The sequence below is a fragment of the Nelusetta ayraudi genome, unplaced genomic scaffold, assembly GCF_046127955.1.
Source record: "Nelusetta ayraudi isolate G7.1 ecotype Tasmania unplaced genomic scaffold, CSIRO-AGI_Nayr_v1 ptg000247l, whole genome shotgun sequence".
Lineage (NCBI taxonomy): Eukaryota > Metazoa > Chordata > Actinopteri > Tetraodontiformes > Monacanthidae > Nelusetta > Nelusetta ayraudi.
Genome location: NW_027466296.1, coordinates 207811 through 217500, shown reverse-complemented (window position 1 = coordinate 217500; position 9690 = coordinate 207811). Strand labels below are relative to the sequence as shown.

The 9690-nt window shown below is 49.3% G+C and overlaps 1 protein-coding gene and 1 long non-coding RNA gene across 2 annotated transcripts in view; one reads left to right on the top strand and one right to left on the bottom strand.

The window, feature by feature from the left end:
* LOC142882289 (leucine-rich repeat and fibronectin type-III domain-containing protein 2-like) overlaps positions 1-2194 on the top strand; it is a 29057-nt gene extending 26863 nt beyond the window's left edge. The window contains exon 3 of the mRNA XM_076016958.1: positions 242-2194. Coding sequence (XP_075873073.1) covers positions 242-1292 — 1051 coding nt within the window. The 3' untranslated portion in view covers positions 1293-2194. The remainder of the gene's footprint in view (positions 1-241) is intronic.
* An 840-nt stretch (positions 2195-3034) lies between these two features.
* On the bottom strand, positions 3035-4028 carry LOC142882290 (uncharacterized). The gene is made up of 2 exons (XR_012925760.1): positions 3944-4028; positions 3035-3745 (listed from the first exon to the last, which is right to left on the bottom strand). It is a non-coding gene; the product is annotated as an uncharacterized LOC142882290 (long non-coding RNA).
* Positions 4029-9690: the final 5662 nt, after the last annotated feature.

Here is a 9690-nt window from a genome sequence, read left to right as displayed (position 1 = left end):
ATGGCACATTTTAAAAACCACAGGGGTAGCCAAAGTGCTGTACATTGGGACATTTCAATATGAACATAAACAGCTGAATTAGAAGCACAACACAAGCATAAGGACAAGACAAAACAAACAGGCTCACTGCAAGTGCTTTCTCTGATGCAAATCTCCCCAGCGTGGGATGAACGAAGGCACACTTCTGTTCACTTCTGTTCAATTCGACTGACGCTGAGCCTCCCTTTGTGTCTGCCTCCAGGATGATCCCGGCCACCAGCCGGGCTTTCGTGCTGACCAACCTGGTTCCGGGGCTGCAGTACGACCTGTGCGTCCTGGCCGTGTGGGACGACGCCGCCACAGCGCTCACCGCCACCAACGTGGTGGGCTGCGCCCAGTTCGCCACCGGCGAGGACTTCCCGCGCTGCCAGTCGCTGCGCGGCGGCTTCCTGGGCGGCACCATGATCCTGGTGGTGGGCGGCGTGGTGGTGGCCACGCTGCTGGTCTTCATCGTGGTGCTCATGGTGCGCTACAAAGCGACGGGCGGCGGCGGCGGGCTGGCGGCCGACAAGCTGCCCGACGTCAGCAACACCTACTCGCAGACCAACGGCGGGCTGGGCCGCTTCAACGGGGCGGCGCCGGCGCCGCCGCCGCAGCAGGTCAAGTCCACGGTGGTGGTGATGCGCGAGGAGATGGTGGAGTTCAAGTGCGGCTCGCTGCAGAGCAGCTTGTCCTCGTCCTCGTCCTCGTCCAACTCGCTGGACAGCCAGGGGGCGGGGCCGGGCAGGAGGGGGGCGGGGCCACTGGCCGACCGCTACAGCGTGCAGAGCAGCGAGTGCAGCACGCTGCCCGGCAGCAAGTTCCGCCGCCACGGCGCCAAGGGCCGGCCCAACCTGGACCACCTGCTGGGGGCCTTCGCCTCGCTGGAGCTGCGGGGCGCAGCGGCCAGAGACCACCACCAGGGGGCGGCGGTTCCTCCGGCGGGGGCGGCCACCGCCGCCGCCGTGAAGACCGACAAGGAGCCGCTGTTGGGCCGGGCTGAGTCCACCAGCATGCTGGGCCGCCTGCTGGGGCTGCCGCAGGAGGTCAAGCCCAAGAGGAGCCGCTCCTTCGACATGGGCCACGTGGGGGCGCCGGCTTCGGGCTCGGCGGCGGCCTCGGCGCAGCTCCGCGGCGGCCACGCCCGCCGCATCAGCAACATCTGGACTAAGCGCAGCCTGTCGGTCAACGGCATGCTGCTGCAGTACGACGAGAGCGAGGACGAGAAGCCGCCGTTCGAGAGCTCCGAGTGGGTCATGGAGAGCACCGTCTGAGCAGCGGCGGCCAATCAGGACCCGGAGGAGGCGGGGCCGAGGGAGCGTCCGCCGACGCTGGACTTTGCAAGCGCCGTCTGTGTCGTGATGTGACTAAAGACCTTCGGAAAGTTGCGGACGAGACTCCAGAGTCAGACCTTCCGAGTCGCTCCGAGTCTCTTCCCGCTCCGTCTGACTGCGACCGGAGCAGATGGAACGTTTCGCCGGCCGCTAGCGGAGAAGTGGGCGTGTCCTCCGAGGGATCGACCACCGGATTGGACCGCGGGGGGGGGGGGCGGCAGTAGCAGGAGGGACCAGTGGACACAACAGAACATTTCAGCAAACAAAGTCAATTTTTATTTTCAACCACTTGTTTTTCTATCATTTTTACTATTTATTATTTCCGGTGATCCACCAGGGGGCAGAGTGGCGACACGGTGGAGGCGGCACAGGTGTAAGAAGGAGCAGCGGCAGCCGCTTTACCGCCTGACTCCCGCCAGACTGGAGTCCGCAGATCAGCCGGGTCATGACAGTACAATAGTTGTAAACAGAAGCACAAACCTGAAAAAAAAAAAAAAAAAACACAAAAAAAACCAGCGGATGTCTGGGAGGTTCCTGTCCGTCTACCACAAGGCAATGTTATTTCTTCTTAATGTCTCATCATTTCTTTCATTTTCAAGATAAAATTATGCACCTCGTGATTTTGTTCCCCTCGTGCCCGACATCCCGGGCCGGCTGATCTGCTCTGCGCTGACTTTCCAACATCCGGCTAATTGATGTTTCACAGCAGCGCCACACCTTGTCTGGCGGGAATCAGGGGTGAACTGCTCGGCATATTCTCCGATTAAAATTCCACCCGGCCAACGGCTCCGAACAAACAGCGTAGCTCAGGTCAACACAACTGGAGTGGAGAGACATGTTTCTTTTTGATTCTGCGTTTTTGTTTTTCGGTGGTGGTGGGGGGGGGATGTTTCCTGTTTCTTTTTTTTTCTTCAGCCTCAGGTTTCCGGAGGCCGAGTCCCCCGCTGCTCAACCGCTAGGCCGGCGACAGGCGCCCCCTAGAGCCCGGCAAGGGCTGCTGATGTAAAAAAAAAAATGTAATAAATAAATAAATGTGTTTGCCTCGGGCTCCGGTCACAGATACTATCAGCATTTATTAGAGCTGCCAGGTGGGAGTCGATTCCCCGATATCCATCTGCGACTCGTAATCATTGGGCCCAAACCACAGCGGGAGTTAGCATTATCGGCCTCGGAATCTCGTTCTAGCTAGCAGGGAAAACAAAACAGAAACAAGCAAGACAGAGGTAATTATGGGTCCAAACTGAAGATGATTGGCTGGGGGAAAGGTGGCAGCGCCGGTTAGTAGGAGGAGAGTGAAGGAAGGAAGGACGATACACTGACTGTCAGTTGACTGCATGATTTTTTTTATTTATTTTTTTAGTACGATGTCAGATTTGAAGACAAAGTCACATTCCGACACATTCCGATGCCTTTCTGGATTTCTGGTGGATTCCTGCTGCATTTAAACGCTGTGGGCCGTTGGTGGTCATCTTTTATTTTCATTTGATTTTTTTTGTCGTTTCCATTCCTGGTTGTACCGTTCTGTATATCAGCTTTTTGTTTGTTTGTTTGTTTGTTTGTTTGTTTGTTGTTTCTTTTCATTTTGGAGGGTTTTATTTCACTATTTTTGTATCGGTACAATATCTGGGTGAGAGTGTCAACAGGGTGGGGGAGGGGCTCGGGGTTCGTGCAGGTTGTGCAGATTTTTCTTCTTCTTCTTCTTCTTCTTCTTCTTCTTGTGAAGCAAACAGTGAGAAGGTGCTTTAGCGTCGCCGTTGAATTCTGGCCGCTGTCAGTCGGCTCGCAGCGCAGCGCAGCGCAGCGGCGGGAGGTTTAGCATGACGCTAGCGAGAAAGTGGAGGAGCGAGCAGGTTTTCTAAAGGGTCAGTACGCCCCAAAACAACCACAAACCACAGGGCCGGTGGCAACAGGTTTGACCTTTTCTCTGTTTTCACGTCGTCCACAAGCGTCTGAAACAACTTCAGCAACACTTGTAGTTCAAACGAATTTTATTTTCTTAAAAAAAACAAACAAACAAGAAGTTATATATATATATGTAAAATAAATAAATAAATAAATAAAAGTTTTACTGTACATAAAAACAATATATTAATTTAATGATTTGCTGTTTGAACTGAAAGTGTTTTTGGAACTTCTGGAAAAGGTTGCGAGTGGATGACCCTGACGAAGCCAACAGGAGAAGAGAGGCGGAGCTTATGCGTCGGACTTCAAACCCACTGGAGTCTAATAATTCATGATTGGTCGGTTATTAGGAAAAAAAAATGTTCTCTTGGAATAATTTACACTGAAAATTCTTCACAAAAGAAAAGAAAAGAAAAGAAAGGGCAAAGCTGGGCGAACTGACCCTTTAATGCTCCTCCGCTGCGGCCTCCCGCTGACTCCCTGCTCCCGTGCTGCTAACTGAGAAAACAGCTTTTACAGTAAGTGTGTACTTGACCTGACAAAAGTCACGATTCTCACCTGAGGTTCGGCAAAACATAAACTATATTGAGAAAAAAAACACAAAAAAACAACAACAACAACAGTCGTTTCTGTGTGGAAAAACGTTTTGCTACAAAAGAATATAAAAATATCGATGAATTCCTACGAACCAAACTGGCTCCTCTGTGCTTTCTTTGTCTTCGTCGTCGTCGTCGTTGTTTGTTTCTTGCAGCATCTCTGAGACGGTTTGCGCTGAAGATGAAACAAATTGTATTTTAGCCGCGAGCTGCTGACTCACCTCGACCCACCCCCTCCCCGCCCGCCCGCCCTCCCTCCCCTCTCATGACACACCAGCGGTACACGCTGCTCCAGGCCACGGCCGATAATGCGGCCTTAATTCAGATAATCTGCAGGGAGCTCACGGCCAGCACGCTGGGGAATACACAGTCCGGCCACCAGGGGCCCGAGCGCTGCTGAGTGAGGGTGGCGACGCCGGTGGTTTGTGGTCCTTCAGGTGGTCTGCTGGGGGGGGGGGCAGGTCGGACCACCAGGGGGCGTCAAAAATCCAAATTCACTTTAGCAGAATTTGACAGAGAAAAGGTCAATTTTTTAAATGAATTGGCCCGCAGCGCTCATGCTAAAACGCAGGGTTAGGGTTATGATGCTGCCCTTGTGATGTCACAAAGTGCTGGTTAGGGCACCCCCTCCAGCCCACCTCATTTATATTTCTTTTTCCACCTGAAGCTACAAAAGACAGGGCCGAATATGTTTTCAGGATAGTTGACTGAACATCAACACCTACAGATGGTTCAAAGTATGCCTGCTAGAAAACTGGAATTTATTAATTTATTATTATTTTTTTTTTTAAATGTATTTGATCTTTTCAAAAACAATGTATAAAAGGATAAAAGCAAATGCACAAAAACAAAAACAAACAAAAAAAACCCCTCCCACCTGGGTCCACGGCTCCTCGTTAGCTGCACCTGCTGCTCGTTAGCCTGCCGGCTCTGCTCATGGTCTCTGACAGGTGCAGCTGGCCCCAGTGTCTCCGCCCTCTTGCGATCTTCTTTTCTCTTTCTTGCCTCAAAGTTTGGTTGGTTTGGTTTTGTATGTTTTGACTTCCTTTGCAGGACAACTTGGTGCAGAATGGAGCGGGGTGACAGCAGAAGAGCGCGACCGAATGTGGCTGCACCGAGACCAGGCGGCTCCCTGCAGGTCCTCAGCATTTTGAATTGAATTTAGGAAATAGAAAAATATTGCCCCCAGGCTCTGGATATTTCATCTATTCGATGGTTGGGTTATGAGTTTGTACGTACATTACCATGACACACAACACACACACACACACACACACACACAGAGGTCGCTGTGATCTCGTTTCCTGCTCTCGATGACTCGCAATGTTTCGCCATTGCCGCGATATGAAAAGTTAGAACTCTGGGTAGACCAGCGGCAGTTCCAAAGACAAAGTTTGATGGCAGTGGAATTATTTAATTCAACATCAGGTGGAGAGTTTGAGTTACAGGCAAACGAGGTCAATAAGAACCTTTAACTGGCCCAAGACAACAAACACATACCTAGAACAACGTGGCATTATTCACGATCGGGTTCAAATAGATCTTTAAACTTGGTGCCTTCATCCTCAGAATTCCTACTTCTGAGCATGAACCTAAAGAGAACAGAAACAAAGGGAATTCTCAGCATAAACTTAAGAAAACAGGAAGGAAAATTCCAGGCCTTTTTAGCACTATTTAAAATGTGTGTTTGTCTGACTGTCATTGCCATTGTTAGCATGTTGCATTTCGCTCAACTCTCCGAAAAAAAAACAAAAAACAAAAAACAAGTCCAGACTGAATTGATTCCGCTCGACGTGAAGATGATGGATTCTCAGACTGTCAGCCACCTGTAAGCGCTTTGCTGATCGATGCTAAGCTAAATCAAGTGGCAGATAATGAGAAAAGAAAAAAAAAAACAGAAAACAGCAGCCGAGTTTCTCCTTTATCCGCCGTGACCAACCCGATTTGACAGCAGCCTCGCACAAAACTCCAGCAACGCGGTTCAGCCTGAGTGAAGCCTCCGTCCCGACGGCTCCGCAGACAGATCCAAATCAATACTTCTGCCTTTAAAGCAGCTGCAGATTTGTCGACGGTGATGGTTGGTCATCGGGGTTGAAAGACCCCGCGTTTCTTCTTCTGTATGTTTTAAAGAATAGGAAAAAAAAAAAAGGGCTGCAGTGTTTTTTTTTGTTGTTGTTTTTTCAGGCAGGCCAGAAAACACTTTTGAAGGTTTTTCTTTCTGAAGATCTTTTTAGCGCTCGGCTTCGACGCCGAAACGACCCGCCTGCAGTCGAGGGTTTTGTCTTGCTAAAAGTGGGAGGCGGCTGACAGCAAAGGTCGTAAAATAAGTGTTTTCACCGGTGGGAACGGTGGGCGTCCGCGACACAAAGCTCCTCCCTCTGGGTGAACTTTTATCTCCGCCCCCAGACATCGGAAGCATTTTCATGGAGATTCTTCTCGCTCCTGGGATCTGCTATTAATTACCTCAGCCTTTTAAATAAACAAACAAACAAAATACATCCTCGGCTGGTTGTGGGTTTCTGTTTACTTCCAAACAAAAAGTTTCCCGACTGAAGGGGAAAAAAAAAAAAAAAAAAAAGTTTTCCTACCCGAGGTAATTTGGGCAGAGCGGTCCTGCCAGCCAGCGTTTGGTCTCAGGAGTGGAATCCTCCGTCTCGCCGCTCATCAGTTTGCTGCCGCTGCTGCTGCCGCTGCTGCTGCTGCTGCTGCTGCTGCTGCTGCCCCCATCTCGCGTCTCCGTAACGAGCAATTAAGTCCCACCTGCCGGACGGCGCCGCGGCGTCTCGCAAATGCCACAAATTGCCGCTGAGCGTGTCGGCGGAATGCAATGGCGTAGCCGAGATTATTACATTAAGTGTCACTCGTGGTGTTATTTTCAGAGTGGCTGTCAGGATTGCTGTTTTTTTTCTTCCCAGCTCTTGACGTGACTTTAAAAAAAGACTTGAAAATTGAATAATTACCGCCAGCTTTATGGATGTACGAATGTTGCGCTGATGTCAATTTGTGCATTTTAAACTTTTGTTTTGAATTATATACAAAATTAAATTAGGCCATTGGTTGATTTTTTTTTTTTTTTTTAAAACAAAGAAATATCATCACCAAGTTCACTCTGGGGAAGAAAGATGCTCTTAAAACTGGAAGAATTGTCGAGCTTTTATGCGAACATGAAATTTTGCAAAGGCGGCTCATTGACCCCCTCCGGAGGAAAAGAGGATTTAATCTCCTCCCTCAATCACCACTTTTCATATCATCTCACTGGATAAACAATCGTTTCCAATTGTAAATAATCAGCGGTTATTGGAAGCACTTTTTCAGTTGTGATCACCAACGGGTAAAATCTCATTTACAGCCACTGTCTTTTCTTTCTTTTTTAAAGAAAAAAAACTAGATTGTTTTTGTTGATTTCTCGAAATCTCCACTGGAAACATCAAAACCTCCTCCTCCTCTTCCTTCACCATCTTCCTTTCCTTCATCCATTTCTCCCTCTTCACCTTCTCCAGACGTGACTGCGCCGTGTTTCCGACCACGGCCTGAACTTCACGCCGCTCCACTCGCCTCCGGTCGCTCGTCTCCGCCCGAAAGTGAACGTTTACCCGGCTCTTATCTCCGGGCCGCTCCGAGCGGAACATAAATCTCCCTCTCAAACGTCCTTATCGGCCGCCGCCACAAACAGCGGCGGCGTGTTTGCGGACAAGAGGTCGGAACGTTTATCTCCGGTTCTCCGCAGCCGCTCACCTGTCGACTCCCGACGGCGAAGAGATGTTTCCCCGAGTGCTGCCGTCTTCACGCGGCGGCCGGTCACGCCGGAGACAAGCCAGTGGAGTGTTTAGGGAGATAAATCCCTTCACCTCACTCAATAATACCGTGACCACAATGAAAAAAAAAAAAAAATACAAGCTTTCAAAGCAGCACGGCTCACGTTCTTTCCTGTGATGCGATGTCCGTATCACTTGAGTTTCTCACAGTCCGTGGGTTTGAAGTGGAGTTTGAACTGAAGTTCTCAGTTGACTGAACCTCAGGTGCGTCCGTGGGGCAAGTGTGAGCACAGTCAGGTCATTGAGTTCAGTGGTGACGGCGACGAGTCATCAGCTGTGGCGTTCCTCAGGGCTCAGTGTCAGGACCCACAGGGAAAACAAATCAGCTGCAATTGCTTTTTTGTTTTTCTGGAGAGAATCGCTGGAAGCTCCTGGAATCATCGAGGGGTTACATTTTGGATCGCAGTGCTCTTTCGCTCGCCCTCCCTCTGCCGAGCTTGCCAGTCAACTACGGTGGCCTGCACAGATAAACCGGGCTACGTCGTCCACTTTCTTCTTCATTGGTTTATGTATGTATGGAGTATGTAAAACAAAAAAAAAAGGATGTAAACCCAAATTGCTTTCATTTCATACTGTGACTCTACACTTGTACATTTATGGGCAGTATGTTAAGCTCTTACCAATATAAACATCATAAATCAAAGACACACTTTACACACTGGACCTTTAATCTAGCTAATAAAATATTCGCCCTATGAAATGCAACTGGAGCTGCTGATTGGAGGCATTGGATTAACACAGAGGCTCTGAGGAGGGATGAAAGAAGAAACGGATGGACGACCAAAGCCATGAGATTCCTCTGTGATGTCACTTCCTTTGGTTGCACAAACCAGAAGCAGCCTCTCTATTAACGACCGTGTCGCCGACTGTGAGTCGAGGAGAACATGTTGCATGTTGTTGCTTCATCAATACTCGGCCGCAGCAGAGATTTGTTGTTGTTGTTGTTGTTGTTGTTGTTGTTGTTGTAAAATGGTGCAAAGTTTATTTATTTATTGTAGAAATTTAATATTTTACACGGTAACGGTTATTTATGGAGCGGGCGAGCGGCGGCGTAACATTTCTGACACCTGAAGCGTCTCGGAGCTTCGACCTCAGACGACCTCGCTGTAAAACACTGTGTCAGTGCTGCTCTGTAAACACTGCACAGTGTGTGTGTGTGTGTGTGTGTGTGTGTGTGTGCGTCTAACCTTGAAGCTGCTCCGGTCCCACCGACATGACTCCATCTGCCGCCGCCACCAGCTGGTGATGGATGTTAGCGAAGCGTCGCGTCCAGCTGCAGCTGCAGCCGCTATATATTCATCATGTTTACATACTTTTTATATTTATATTTATAGATGCACAGTGAAGTTGTTTGCAAAAAAAAAAAAAAAAAAAAAAAGCTCATGCATAAAAATGCTCCCGGTAATTGAGAAGAGGATTTTCTGTCTCAACAACAGGCGTTATGAATATTTTATGACGTCCTTCCCGTCGAGGAAATAAGCTCCATCGGGAAATTTCATGAAGTGAAATTTTATTTTCCTCCAGCGCATCCCGGCCGGGCGGCGCTCGTCCTTGGCTGCTGTCTGTCCTCACCGGCCATGGAAGCTGAGCGGCAGCTTTCCGACGTGCAAGAGGCGGACGGACGAGGCTGAGCTCCGCGTGGGGAAAGTTTAAAAGCTCTCATTGATTTCAGGTCACAGATGCTTTTCCCTGTTTGTTTGTTTTTTTTTATTCCAACGTAGTTTCTATTGTGCAAGAAAGGGGAGAAAGAAAAAAAAAAACTTGAGCTCCAAATGTGAAAATGACAAGATTCCACAGAGTGAGATTATGCAACGACATGTTTTCCCTGCTTTCATCATTCCCAGAAGCTGTGGGTGGATGTTGTGGATTCTGAGCCGTCGCCTCCGCACAGTTTTCGCTGATTTCCAGCGTCACGGCTGCCGCTTGGCTTCTGGAAGCACACTTTTTTTTTTGTGTGTATGAGCCGTTTTTCTTTTTTTTGGGGGGGTTGTTTTTTTCCCGAGGCATGACTGCCATCCTCAGCTG